Source organism: Salvelinus alpinus, chromosome 14, assembly GCF_045679555.1.
Source record: "Salvelinus alpinus chromosome 14, SLU_Salpinus.1, whole genome shotgun sequence".
NCBI lineage: Eukaryota > Metazoa > Chordata > Actinopteri > Salmoniformes > Salmonidae > Salvelinus > Salvelinus alpinus.
In genome coordinates, this window is record NC_092099.1 from 55,018,737 (window position 1) to 55,033,520 (window position 14,784).

General features: G+C 42.0%; 2 protein-coding genes across 3 annotated transcripts in view; one reads left to right on the plus strand and one right to left on the minus strand.

Moving 5' to 3' along the window:
- The window catches only part of arhgef49 (Rho guanine nucleotide exchange factor 49), a 66,844-nt gene extending 62,727 nt beyond the window's left edge, over nucleotides 1-4,117 (plus strand). The window contains exon 9 of the mRNA XM_071341868.1: nucleotides 996-4,117. Within this exon, the coding sequence (XP_071197969.1) occupies nucleotides 996-1,815 (820 nt within the window). The 3' untranslated portion in view covers nucleotides 1,816-4,117. The remainder of the gene's footprint in view (nucleotides 1-995) is intronic.
- Nucleotides 4,118-4,341: 224 nt separating this feature from the next.
- LOC139539106 (translin-like) lies at nucleotides 4,342-13,931 on the minus strand. Of its 2 annotated transcripts, XM_071341865.1 has the most exons (7): nucleotides 13,832-13,931; nucleotides 12,800-13,655; nucleotides 12,023-12,116; nucleotides 10,257-10,353; nucleotides 9,925-10,040; nucleotides 6,136-6,215; nucleotides 4,342-5,991 (listed from the first exon to the last, which is right to left on the minus strand). In XM_071341865.1, the coding sequence occupies exons 2-7, from the start codon at nucleotides 12,869-12,871 to the stop codon at nucleotides 5,761-5,763; spliced, it is 690 nt and encodes a 229-aa protein (XP_071197966.1). In that variant the 5' UTR covers nucleotides 12,872-13,655; nucleotides 13,832-13,931; the 3' UTR covers nucleotides 4,342-5,760. The 2 variants fall into 2 exon arrangements, with proteins under 2 accessions (XP_071197966.1, XP_071197968.1); XM_071341867.1 differs by lacking the exons at nucleotides 12,800-13,655; nucleotides 13,832-13,931 and adding an exon at nucleotides 12,386-12,590.
- Nucleotides 13,932-14,784: the final 853 nt, after the last annotated feature.

A 14,784-nucleotide genomic window follows, 5' to 3' on the forward strand; every position in this document is an offset into this window, starting at 1 on the left:
CAGTGAAGCGAAATCTTAACGATACAGCATACAATGACATTCTAGACGATTCTGTGCTTCCAAATTTGTGGCAACAGTTTGGGGAAGGTCCTTTCCTGTTTCAACATGACAATGCCCCCCGTGCAGAAAGCGAGGTCCATACAGAAATGGTTTGTTGAGATCTGTGTGGAATAACTTGACTGGTCTATACACAGAGCTCTGACCTCAACACCATCAAATACCTTTGGGAAGAATTGGAATGCCGACTGCGACTGACTTGTTGGAAAGGTGGCATCCTATGACGGTGCCACGTTAAAAATCACTAAGCTCTTCAGTAAGGCCATTCTACTGGCAATGTTTGTCTATGGAGATTGCATGGCTGTGTGCTCGATTTAATACACCTGTCAGCAACGGGTGTGGCTGAAGTAGCTAAATCCACTAATTTGAAGGGGTGTCCACATACTTTTGTATATATAGTGTGGAAGCTGTTTTTCAGTCTCTCAGTCCCAGATTTGATGCGCCTATATTTTGGTAGTTTATACTGTACGGGTACTTGCAGGATTTTATCAACTATTGTTTTCTGTATTATAGTTACAAATAAGGGAACTTTGGTTTAAAAATGTTCCTTATTCAAGATCAAGATCAAGTGAAAAAGAACGTGTTGTTTTGGAAATTTCCACTGAGCAGAATTCTCTTCTGTGCTCTAAGAGCAGAAGAACAGTAACTTGGAACCCTAAGTTCCCACTACGCTGTGTTATTCTTAATGGAAGAGACAGAAGGTTGTCATTAATTCATAACTGGACCTATTCTGAGAACGGTGATGAAGTCATTACTATTTTTAGACCCAGGCAACTACTTCACATCTCACCTATAATGACTCACCCTGTATTGTCTTGTGATTCCCACTGCTCTCAACTTTACAATGAAATCTGAGACTCTCTGGCCTACGATCACAATTAAACAGTATGTTAATATCACTCTGTCTCTCTCCTTCTCTCTTTCACTCTCTCTCTCAGGATCTTCCTGGACGTGTCCCAGAATGACAACACAGCCCTGCGGCGTATGAACCTGCGCTCCTTCCTCATGGCTCCCCTTCAGAGGGTCACCAAGTACCCCCTCCTCCTGAGCCGCATCAGCAAGGTCACCATGGAGTGCCACCCCGACCATGGCCGTCTCCGAGAAGCCAAGAGCCGTGTGGAGTCTCACCTGGAGCACATCAACATGAAGACCAAGCAGGAAGGAACCCTGACCTGGACTCTGCGTTCCTTTCGCCGCGACAGCCGCAAGAACCGCGAGGTCATTAACATCGAGATGCGGGAGATGTCCATGAAGACTGTGGGCTGGGCCAGGGAGAACACACGCTTCGTCATGGAGGGGCCCCTGCAGCTCTCCCAACCTGCAGACGGACAGTGGGTAAAGAAGGGCAGTAAAGGCCTCAAGTTCCAGAACATCCAGAGTCTGTTGATGGTGCGTACGCAGCAGCCTGGAGAGGGTCTGTCTCAGACGGACAGCGAGGCCAAGGTGGAGGAGCAGGAGCACGGCGTGTGGGACGGTGTGCTGGTGCTCATCAAAGACAAGAGCAGTGGGAAGTTCACCGTGCTCAGAGAGCCCATCCGCCTGGCCAACTGTGTGGTGTCGGCCGACCCTGACTGCGAGGACACCTTTGAGGTGCTGGACATACGTAAGGAGGCCTTTGTTTTTAGGGCCTCGGATAAACCCCGCACCCAGCAGTGGTTCCGGCAAATCAAGAGGTATACCCGTGACCTGGGACCGTGGAGGAAGAGGCGTAACGCGCTCCCCAATATTATGATGAACACAAACCAGGGCAGGTCCTGAGACTGAGGGACACCGTTTCCCTGGCTGGATACCAGTGTAAATAGATGTACTACTACTGCAAAAAGAACTGACCATGCTTCTGGATGGTGGAGCGATTTGTTTCTGAAGATTTAGGGTGGGGTTTGTGAGGTTCCATGTTATGATGAGGATAGCACTTTTTTCTAAGAAAAACTGCAATTGCACCATACTGTAACGAAACGTATGAAGGTATAGTTTTTAGCTTCTGTCTAAAAATGATCAACCACTTGGATGACCAAAAAAGGAGACTTGGTTGGGAACACTGCTGGCCTTGGTTGTCAAAACTGTTTGCTCTTGAAGAAAGAGATGTTTTCAGTATACTGACTGACTGGTGTCTGTGTTGAAAAGCATGGTTGAAGTTGATGATTGAAAAAACATGACTCTGTAATGCTAATGAAAATGCACAAATGAGTAAAAAACTACTGTTAAATTATACAATGGGGACTTGGACTACAGCTTAGTAAAAAAAGACAGGAACTTTTATTTTACCTGACTAAGGTAAGTCAAAATCACTGGCCTCTTCCCCCTTTCTTTTGCCCTCTGTGTCAGTAGCAATGTCCACTGCCAGCAGAGATCCGAGAAATGGCATCCAGTCCGTCAGTGACTTCCTACTATGAATGCTGTGCAGACAGTGTCTGTCAGACAGTTTGAACCCAGGGTTGTGGACATACTTGTATCAGAGGAGGCTGGTGGGAGGAGCTATAGGAGAACAGGCTCATTGTAAGCGCTTAAATGGAATGAATGGAACGGAGTCAAACGTGGTTTCCATATGTTTGATGTGTTCGATACCATTCCATGTATTCTAGCCATTACAATGAGCCTGTCCTCCTATAGTGCCCCCCACCAGCCTCCACTGACTTATATCACTGTGCTGGGTGGGCTCAAGTCACAAAGAAGCAATAAATTGTGCAATTTTAGCTATTTATTTTAGTTTCTCCACATCTGGTCAGACTTCGTAATTATGGGAAATCGAGAGCTTATTATTCCACCTATGACTGGAAGTGATGTTATTGACACAAATGAGCTACAGAGGTTAGGCCCTAGAAGAATGTGCACTTGAACTTCAAGCCTAGGCCTGGTTTGGCCCCTACCAGTATTGTCAACTGTTTATTCAAACTCTCAAAGCCTTTACCTGTACCTGAATGTGGTAGTACAGCATGGCCAAAGTGGAGGTGGAAAGGCCTCAAACACGGGTCAACCGGACCATGAGTTTAGTAGCTAAAGCTGACATAGTAGCGCCAGTCAAATGTCTTCACGGTGTGCTGTTCCATGACAATCAGATGGGGAAATTGTGAGCTTTTGTTCCTTGGGTTTTTATTTCACTCTAAATGAACAAAAAGCATTTCTTCTGTTGCCAGTCACAGTAATGTTGATAAAACTTTGAGTATCTGGAAATGGTCATCAAGTCAGACTGCCCTCTGCCCCTAGGTAGCAGCAGAAAGACACTTAAAAAGCCTGCTTACATAGCCTGGTTATACCAGTGTGAACACTGCATTCACCAATCTGAAATTTAGTGAAATCTTTTTGGATGCCAGAATTTACAGGCAGTTCTAATCCCTCCATCGACTGCTAGTGTTACTACATTATGTCATAGTTTACCTGTGCCCTTATCTCAAGTGTGACTTCCCTTCTCCTAAAATCTGTTTTTGTGTCTGATGTTTCTGAAGGCACTTTATAATTAAGACTACAAAATAGATCCATATTATGGTGCAACTGTCACTCTTCAACAACGCTATCTGCCAATCATGATTTCAAAAGCTTTATTCTGTCGGTTGTGTTGTTTATTCACAGAACTCTTTATGTTAGGGAAACATATAGGACCACAGCTGACTACATACAGCAGGTCAAGGCAATACTTCTTATCAAACAAATCTAACCTCCATATACTGTTTAGTCTGATTATGTTTAGTCCAGGAGTAGCATAGGTCAAGGAGGTAGTGAATCACTGTTTTTGGACAGAGAATGATGTACGGAGTAGACTACTGCCTGTCTCTTACTGTTCATCACCTTCCAATGGCGCTAACACTGTTACAATCATAGAATTAGAATCTCATTCTATTTCTATTGTTTGAATTCTTTCAGCTTCCATCTTGTTCCACTAAATGATTACTACCGTATATGGGAAGACCAATGCTGTGTAAACATTTTGAAAATATCCTAGACCTGCTCGACTGTCAAATGTTTTTCCTCTGCATTTTAGACCTAATGTCATATTTCCTTTATGTAAGATTTTGTGAATTATATTAAAAAATGACATGTTAAATACATTTTTCTTTGTACTTTACCCATTTCCACTTATTGCTATACATTGTGCTTTGAGTCATCAGGTAAGTCATATTCTGAAATAGTGAAAGAGGTGTTCTTGTATGCTAATAAGGCGTGGTTAATTCATAAAAGGAACAAGGCAATTATTGGACTTAGGTGTTTGGACAGAAGTCTCGCTTTACGAGAGCAATCAGTGAAAGGTGCTTCTTTGACACCAACTAGGACAAATTCAACAAAACACCATTAGCTAGAAATATTTACTTGGAACATTTTCAAATTCAGAAATAAAATACAATATTCCTTTAAATCAGATGGAATTGTTTGTAAGCAATCACAAATACACTTTTTACGAAAACAAAAAAAGCACATAGGAAAAAGTGCAACAATACAGTAAATTATATTTACTACAATTCAACTACAGTACATATGCATTAGAGGCATAGAAGTTGGCCATAACAATGTATCAAAATCAATATTTTAAGACTGAAAGCTTTGCCATGAATGAAGTACAGTATTTTCCTGTCTCTACATGGCACTGCCATGTCTGCAGTGTACATAGCCGAGTGATTAGAAGCCATTAGACATTGTCAATACCATTCTGACCTGAATTGGGATGGATATCAATTGTAATTCCTAGATTCCTCATGTCCCCTCTCCTAGCCTTCTCAAAGCACATTGGAGCAGAAGACCTGGGGTTCTTCTCCTCAGATACTTCTCCAATGCGTTTTGAGGAGGAGGCAAGGACAGAGGACAAGGAAATATAATTTACATTAACCCTGGCTCTTTAGATTCCTCGTCCTCTCCTCCTAGTCTCCTTGCTTCCCTCTGTATTGAGAAAGACTGAGAGAAGACCGAACAGAAAATGAGAAATAAAAGGGAAGACTTGAGAAAGAGATGCAATGTTTCAGGAAATCAGAGTAAGGAACAGGAAATGAGGCTGGAGTCACAACAGTTACTAAATGAGGAGATATGAATTGCAAGCAAGAACATGGCGGAAATGGCGAATAAGAAAGCCAGACACATATAATCAAGTGGCCTTAGATCTGCACTTCCCCCTTGCTGTTTCTTTGCTGGATGTTTTAACATTGCGATATCAACCGTGAACAGAACATTCAAAGACTAAACTAGCCAAAAGCAAGTCCTTGTGTTATATCAGATGGTTTTTGGTAGAAAAACAGCTCAACAACCAAATGTTTTATTTGCTCAGCTCAAAAATTAAGCACTTTTTCAACATCGTAGTCATAACAATTTATTTTCTCTTGGGTGGAAATGTACACCCTGTCAGCACCCCCTAAAATGAAATGAACATGAATAATCCAATACATAGATGGTGACCTGTACAAAATATATGAAAAGCAAAAACAACGAACTTAACAGGCATACAGTATGTTGGACATTAAATTAACATTTCCAATCACCAGTATCAAACTGTAACAACCCCTCCCCTTCAAACAACTGTGCCTTTATATAAAAGGCTTTCCAATCCCACTGACAGACTCATTTCCTCACATGCACTTCTCCAAACGCACATCAGTCTGTCCTAGGTTGTGGGGGCCACAGACCTCCTATTCCTGCTTTCCAGCAGGTCAAGTCTCCCCTGTCCCGGTCATGGAGAGGTCAGGTCCCAGCCTAGGGTAGCGCCCTGGCCCCACATCCTCAGCTCTACTTGTCTCCCCCAGCCTCCTGCTCCTTGGCCAAGCCGCGGATAGACAGGTCGTAGACCACCTCCTCTATCTTCTTCACATCGTACTTGAGGCCATCGTAGCGCTTACGCAGGGGGTCATTCTTGAGGTTGAGCAGGCGGAAGCCTGAGTCCAGGTCGTTGATGAAGTTGGAGATGCGGAGGGGCCGGCTATAGTCCCCTGCTGTGACGCTGTTGACTGCCAGGCGAGACTAGAGAGAACAAGTGAGTTTATACATCTAAATAATAATTTGAATTAACCATCATATATTATCGAAAAAAAACATTTGTACATTTTGTATAAACCAATGTACTGATATATTAAAATGGTACAATGCCACTCAATTCATTCTCACCAGTTCACTGGCCATGGTCAGCACACCTGCCAGGTAGTCCTCAACATCCAGATGGAATCCCTTCTCTCTCACCACCTCAACTACAATAAATAGGGAAAATGTATGACCACCACAGCACTAGCTGACTGCCGATTGACAGAGGAACAGTCTGCAAATGCACTCAATACCTTGAGAAAAGTTCAACTCAAGGTAATGGGTACATTCGTTTTAGCTTGCCTAGTGCACTGGGTGGGCGGAGATTTAACATTGGAATTAGAGGTCGACCGATTATGATTTTTCAACGCCGATATCGATTATTGGAGGACCAAAAAAAGCCGATAGCGATTAATCGGACGATATTTATTTTTTATTTGTAATAATGACAATTACAACAATACTGAATGAACACTTATTTTAACTTAATATAATACATAAATAAAATCAATTTAGCCTCAAATAAATAATGAAACATGTTCAATTTGGTTTAAATAATGCAAAAACAAAGTGTTGGAGAAGAAAGTAAAAGTGCAATATGTGCCATGTAAGAAAGCTAACATTTAAGTTCCTTGCTCAGAACATGAGAACATATGAAAGCTGGTGGTTCCTTTTAACATGAGTCTTCAATATTCCCAGGTAAGAAGTTTTAGGTTGTAGTTATTATAGGAATTATAGGACTATTTCTCTCTATACGATTTGTATTTCATATACCTTTGACTATTGGATGTTCTTATAGGCACTTTAATATTGCCAGTGTAACAGTATAGCTTCCGTCCCTCTCCTCGCTCCTACCTGGGCTCGAACCAGGAACACATCGACAACAGCCACCCTCGAAGCAGCGTTACCCATGCAGAGCAAGGGGAACAACTACTCCAAGTCTCAGAGCGAGTGACGTTTGAAATGCTATTAGCGCGCACCCCGCTAACTAGCTAGCCATTTCACATCGGTTACACCAGCCTAATCTCGAGAGTTGATAGGCTTGAAGTCACTTTCGAGCAAAACGCTCGAAAGTGCTGTTTGAATGAATGCTTACGAGCCTGCTGCTGCCTACCACCGCTCAGTCAGACTGCTCTATCAAATCATAGACTTAATTATAATATAATAACACACAGAAATACGAGCCTTAGGTCATTAATATCGTCGAATCCGGAAACTATCATCCCGAAAACAAAACATGTATTCTTTCAGTGAAAATCGGAACCGTTCCGTATTTTATCTCACGGGTGGCATCCATAAGTCTGTTACATTGCACAACCTTCAATGTTATGTCATAATTACGGAAAATTCTGGCAAATTAGTTCGCAACGAGCCAGGCGGCACAAACTGTTGCATATACCCTGACTCTGCGTGCAATGAACGCAAGAGAAGTGACACAATTTCACCTGGTTAATATTGCCTGCTAACCTGGATTTATTTTAGCTAAATATGCAGGTTTAAAAATATATACTTCTGTGTATTGATTTTAAGAACGGCATTGATGTTTGTGGTTAGGTACAGTCGTGCAACGATTGTGCTTTTTTCGCAAATGCGCTTTTGTTAAATCATACCCCGTTTGGTGAAGTTGGCTGTCTTTGTTAAGAAGAAATAGTCTTCACACAGTTCGCAACGAGCCAGGCGGCCAAAACTGCTGCATATACCCTGACTCTGTTGCAAGAGAAGTGACACAATTTTCCTAGTTAAAAGAAATTCATGTTAGCAGGCAATATTAACTAAATATGCAGGTTTAAAAAATATATACTTATGTATTGATTTAAAAAAAGGCATTGATGTTTATGGTTAGTTACACGTTGGAGCAACGACAGTCCTGTTTTGCGAATGCGCACCGCATCGATTATATGCAACGCAGGACACGCTAGATAAACTAGTAATATCATCAACCATGTGTAGTTAACTAGTGATTATGATTGATTGATTGATTGTTTTTTATAAGAGAAGTTTAATGCTAGCTAGCAACTTACCTTGGCTTCTTACTGCATTCGCGTAACAGGCAGGCTCCTCGTGGAGTGCAATGTAAAGCAGGTGGTTAGAGCATTGGACTAGTTAACCGTAAGGTTGCAAGATTGAATCCCCGAGCTGACAAGGTAAAAATCTGCCGTTCTGCCCCTGAACAAGGCAGTTAACCCACCGTTCCTAGGCCGTCATGTTCTTAACTTCTTTGGGGTAGGGGGCAGTATTTTCACGTCCGGATGAAAAGCGTGCCCAGAGTAAACGGCCTGCTACTCAGCCATAAAAGCTAGAACATGCATATTATTAGTAGATTTGGATAGAAAACATTGAAGTTTCTAAAACGGTTTGAATGATGTCTGTGAGTATAACAGAACTCATATGGCAGGCAAAAACCTGAGAAAAAATTCAACCAGGAAGTGGGAAATCTGAGGTTGGTCAATTTTTAACTCAGCCCCTATTGAAGATAGTGGGATATTGGTCATGTTGCACTTACTAAGGCTTCCACTAGATGTCAACAGTCTTTAGAGCCTTGTATGATGCTTCTACTGTGCTTCTACTGTGAAGTGGGGCCGAATGAGAGGGGATTGAGCTGAACATGCGCTGACCATGCGCGTTCATGTGAGAGCAAGCTCTGTTCCATCGCACTTCTGAAGACAAATTAATTCTCCGGTTGGAACATTATTGAAGAATTATGTTAAAAACATCCTCAAAATTGATTCAATACTTCGTTTGTAATGTTTTTACGGACTGTAATATAACTTTTTTAACTTTTCGTCCGTATTTTCCGCTGGACTTGCACGCGGGTCGTGAGTTTGGAAAGTGTACTGAACGCTAGAACAACAAGGAGGAATTTGGACATAAATGATGGACATTATCGAACAAAACAAACATTTATTGTGGAACTGGGATTCCTGTGAATGCATTCTGATGAAGATCATCAAAAGTAAGTGAATGTTTATAATGTTATTTCTGACTTCCGTTGACTGCACAATATGGCGGATATATTTTTGTCTTGATTGGGCTCTGAGCGCCTACCTCAGATTATTGCATGGTTTGCTTTTTTGAAATCTGACACAGCGGTTGCATTAAGGAGAAGTGCATCTAAAGTTCCATGCATAACACTTCTATTTTCATCAACATTTATAATGAGTATTTCTGTAAATTGATGTGGCTCTCTGCAAAATCACCGGATGTTTTGGAACTACTGAACGTAACGCGCCAATGTAAACTCAGATTTTTGGATATAAATATGAACTTTACCGAACCAAACATACATGTATTGTGTAACATGAAGTCCTATGAGTGTCATCTGATGAAGATCATCAAAGGTTAGTGACACATTTTATCTATATTTCTGCTTTTTGTGAATCCTCTCTTTGGCTGGAAAAATGGCTGTGATATTCTGTGAATAGGCACTCACCTAACATAATCGTTTGGTTTGCATTCGTCGTAAAGCCTTTTTGAAATCGGACACTGTGGCTGGATTTACAACAAGTGTATCTTTAAAATGGTGTAAAATACATGTATGTTTGAGGAATTTTAATTATGGGATTTCTGTTGTTTTGAATTTGGCGCCCTGCAGTTTCACTGGCTGTTGACGAGGTGGGACGCTACCGTTCCACGTACCCTAGAGAGGTTAACTGACTTGCCTAGTTAAATAAAGGTGTAAAAAATAAATAAATATAAAAATAAAATCGGCCAAATCGGTGTCCAAAAATACCGATTTCCGATTGTTATGAAAACTTGAAATCGGCCATTCCGATTAATCGGTCGACCTCTAATTGGAATGGTCTAAAATGTTCAAACTCCATCCACTGGGGTACCGGACAAGCTAAAACAAAGGCACCCAAATGAACTGACACCTACTTCCTAGTATTTGTGCCACTTCTTCGCGTGTCACCAGAGACTCACTCTCCAGGTAGACCACGAACGCTGCCAGGAAGGCCAGGCGCTGCAGAACAAACCTCCAGTGCTCATGGAACCTAGAAGCAGAGTGGAGGATGGAAAATGACATGTTAGTTTGTCCTTTCAATAACAAGGAGAGAAGACAGACAATATCACTCCATAACTTAACGTGGAAATAAAGAGACTTGTAATTTATAATTTCCCTTATGACTGTCATTCTGTGGACAGGGAATTGAGAATAAGTTGTTGCGAATAAGTAGCCAACTTTAGATTCACCCATGTGTAGGGCCTACCTGTAGTACTGGTCCACTGGGAATTTGGTTTTGAGTTCTCCAAGGTGCGTCCTGACTGTACAAAACAGTTCCCTGGCCTTTTGGCACTTACTGGGAACTAGTGTGACAGACAGGGGGACAAGAAAGAGATGTTTATGTAGCTACATGTAGTACTGCTCCACAGGGAATCTGGTTTTGATCTCTCTAAAGTACATCCAGACTGTGCTAAACAGTTCCTGTGCAATTGCACACTTACTGGGAACTAGGGTGACAGGGAAAAACAGAAACAGTTATGACAAGGTGACAGAGAACCTGCAAAGCAGTGAGTCAATCAGTAAGATAAGCCATCACAAGTGATAGTGAATAGAACCCTGGACTAGAAGTTAAACAGAAGAAAACAGACCAAAACAGGGAGGGAGGGACTACATGAACTTGCCACTTCTGTCGTCATGAAGTGCTTTGACAGGCTAGTCAAAGACCACAACACCTCCTCCCTCCCCGACACACTCAAACTTCTCCAATCGCCTACCGCCCTGACAGATCCACAGACAACGCAATCGCCACTGCACTTCCCTCACCCACCTGGACAAGACATCATGCAAAACTACAAATCCCTGCAAGCTCCAGCACATCATCCCTAGCGTACGCCTTTGCTAACAGCTATTGTGTCAATTTAAAACTTGTGAGCCGAGTGGCGCAGCGGTCTAAGGCACTGCATCGCAGTGCTAGCGGCGTCACTACAGACCCGGCTTCAATCCCAGACTGTGTAGCAGCCGGCCGCGACCGGGAGACCCATAAGGTGGCTCACAATTGGCCCAGCGTCGTCCGGGTTAGGGGAGGGTTTGGCCCACTGGGAGGTCCTTGTCCCATCTCGCTCTAGCGACTCCTTCTGGCGGGCCGGGGCGCATGCACACTGACTTCAGTTGCACAGTGTTTCCTCCGACACATTGGTGCGGCTGGCTTCCGGGTTAAGCGAGCAGTGTGTCAAAAAGCACTGCGGCTTGGCAGGGTTGCGTTTCCGAGGACGCATGCCTCTCGACCTTCCCCTCTTCGAGTCCATACGGGATTTGCAGCGATGGGACAAGACTGTAAATACCAATTGGGGAGAAAAATGGGGTAAAAAGTACAAAATAAATACTGCACAAGACAGTTCACAGAATTGTACATTTAAAGATATGTAGCCAATCTGTTCAGTGCTAACATTAGCTAGTTAATCCAGAGATTCTTACCTTTGCCTCGATTCGGCAGTCTCGTCCAGATCATCATGGCATTTGTAGTTGTTTATGATAGCCACATAAGCAGGTAATTAGCATATAATTTTTTTGTGGGGCAAATACAGGCAAATATATTGATAAGTCACCTTTTCTTTGAGAGATTTACACGGTTGTCAAAACGTCACGCAAGGGTAAGCCTACACAAAACCCAGCCCTTATTTTAAGTGTTTCTAAAATCCCCTATGGGAAAAAATATATGGTGGAAAACGCGATTGGAACCATTTCCCTGTTTGACCGCTAGGTTTTATGGGTATTATGACTCATATTGTGGTACTCTATAGCCACCACTAGTCAGCTACATGCCCCCCCACCTAGATGTATCATTGCCACAGTTGTTAACATTATTTATATATTATTTATTTGTATTGTTTTTATTTCACTTTGTCCTGCATTGTTGGAGCTGTAATTACATCTGACTATTAGCCTAAACTCTAATAAGAAACTCACGTTTTGGTTGAAAAATGTTTCGCTACGGTGCAATAATGAATGTACCCCATGTGATTGGGCACTCACTCTCTTTGAATCCAGATGGTTGATGGACACTTTGAAGCAGTGTCAGGATCTCCCTCGCTGTCTGTTCCAGAACCTGGACCACTTTTCGAATGTCCTGGAAGATAACATGAGCCGTTAGCTGGCTAGACAACGGTATGAATTTGCAAAAACAAAATGCATGCATGTGTCCTCCTAACAATTGAAATTACTGTAGTTAGCTGCTAGCTAGCTGTATAGCAAATGTCTGCAAAACATTTCTTGCACGCAGTTTACCATACAGCGCATTTTAAGTGGACATGTTATTCAATGCAAACCTCACTGACTACAACTGAGTCAAATGCTAGCTTTGCAGTTCTGAGCTAGCTCGGTTGACAGAAACATTACCTCTCTTATTTCTTGATCCGCACTCAGAAAACCCTGAATGTAACTGAACATTTCTGGGACAGACATCTTTCTACAAATGATTGTATTTTGTAAAGGATATGGTTACTAGTTTTCTTTTGCACAATGAATCAAAACAGTTGGTAGCTAAACAAAAAAAATACCAATGCGTGCACATGGGTCCTTCGTAAATGTGTCGCATTGAGGTGATGTCATCATTCTCCCATATCGATTTTTTTGTTGCGTCACCAAATTATGATCAAGATAATGAAAATCTACCTTGTGGAATAATATTAAAACATGAAAACGTTTGATTGTTGTTTATTTGTCTCTTTGATAATCAGTAAAACACCTCAATCTAAAAGTAAAATACAAGCAAAATTGTTTTATATAGATCATATTTCTCAACTGGCCTACCTGGTTAAATAAAGGTGAAATACAATTTCCGAACCATCTTTTACCACCCTTCATTATCAGCATGGAAAACATCCACGTCTACATTCAGTGAAGACAAATCCATGTACCTTTTATCCCGATTTTTCAAAGACAACTGCACCTCTGGTGCTTTGTTTAAGCATAGCACTAAATAAAAAACTGCACGCTGATTCTTCAGGATGTCTTGAATGTCATAGTGTATTTAACCATTCTTAATATACAAATATTTTGAAATACTGAATATATGCAGTAAATAACATGTAGCAAAAAACAGCAGACAAAAGTCCTGTAACAAGACTGTGAATACCTCTTTTCTACAAAGACCAAAGGAGCCATATTAGTAAAGTGCTTCAATTCACACAACACAAAGCCCTATTTGTGACACAGTCAGTAATGTCACAGTAATATCCTTTCTATTGTTTGGTTGGTTACTCCTGATCATACTGTAGACTAGCCTATCAGCAGGCCGTCACAATGTGGCTGGTTTCTAGGTGTTCCCAGTCTCTGATGGACTATCTAAGTACACTATGCTGTGTTCTGAGGGTTCTGAAGTGTAGTATCCTTGTTCTTGGCTGCGGCTGCCTTGTCGCTTGGTGCTCAGATCAGTTTCTCTCTCTCTGGTGCTTTCTCCATCTCTGTGTAGTAGTCTAGGGCCTTTACGCACCGGGTTTATGACGTGCCGCTACAGCGGAGACGGAGATTTTACCTCCAGTCAGGTTGGCCAGCTCCATGAAAAGGTAATTGGACAGAGCCAATGAAGCTTGTCTGAGAGGATGGCTTTGGTCACCTTGTCCCTGTATGGAGTCACAGGAAGACCCTCCAACTTCTCCATGTCACTCTGAGGGAGAGCAGTAGAGAACAGGATGTGGTGAGAAAATCAACACCACAGACTTAATTAGTATGATCCACTCTATTATACCATTCAGAAGGAAGCAGTGTTTTAGCCATGCGTTATATGCATAGTAATGTGTATATTGGAACATAACCAATATCTGGGTTGTTGTGGTTAGTTACCTGGTTGTAGAACTCCTCCTGCAGGAGGCAGTCCAACCAGGGCTCGGCCACGTCCATGGGCCGTGTCTCGTTGAAGTCACTCACTTTCTTCATGATCATTATCAGCTGGAAGGAGACGGGGGACATAACCATCACTTTAATACAGTTGGGAAGATCCCCAGGCTTTCAACTGGACCTCGTTATGCCTCGTCATGTCAGTGGCCAGGATGCATCTAAGAATAATAAATAAAATGCCTTGAGTTCCATATGATCTCATGTGTGAAGTTAATGTGATAACATACAGTTGAAGTCAGAAGTTTACATACACGTTATCCAAATACATTTAAATTCAGTTTCACAATTCCTGACATTTAATCCTAGGTAAAATTCCCTGTCTTAGGTAAGTTAGGATCACCACTTTATTTTAAGAATGTGAAATGTCAGAATAATAGTAGAGTGATTTATTTCAGCTTTTATATCTTTCAACACATTCCCAGTGGGTCAGAAGTGTACATACACTATTATTTGGTAGCATTGCCTTTAAATTGCCTTTAACTTGGGTCAAATGTTTCAGGTAGCCTTCCACAAGCTTTTCACAATAAGTTGGGTGAATTTTGGCCCATTCCTCCTGACAGAGCTGGTGTAACTGAGTCAGGTTTGTAGGCCTCCTTGTCGCACACACTTTTTCAGTTCTGCCCACACATTTTCTATAGGTTTGAGGTCAGGGCTTTGTGATGGCACTCCAATACCTTGACTTTGTCATCCTTAAGCCATTTTGCCACAACTTTGGAAGTATGCTTGGGGTCATTGTCCATTTGGAATACCCATTTGCGACCAAGCTTTAACTTCCTGACTGATGTCTTGAGATGTTGCTTCAATATATCCACATAATTTTCCTACCTCATAATGCCATCTATTTTGTGAAGTGCACCAGTCCCTTCTGCAGCAAAGCACCCACACAACATGATGCTGCC

Bases quoted from the DNA above. Each gene is read 5' to 3' on its own strand.
- LOC139539106 (XM_071341865.1), bottom strand. From the start codon at position 12,871: ATGTTTTCCATGCTGATAATGAAGGGTGGTAAAAGATGGTTCGGAAAT. The intron at 10,354-12,022 runs GTGAGTGCCCAA...CTGTCACACTAG, and splicing joins ACCATCTGGATTCAAAGAGA to TTCCCAGTAAGTGCCAAAAG. The intron at 10,041-10,256 runs GTAGGCCCTACA...CTCTGCTTCTAG, and splicing joins CCAGTGGACCAGTACTACAG to GTTCCATGAGCACTGGAGGT.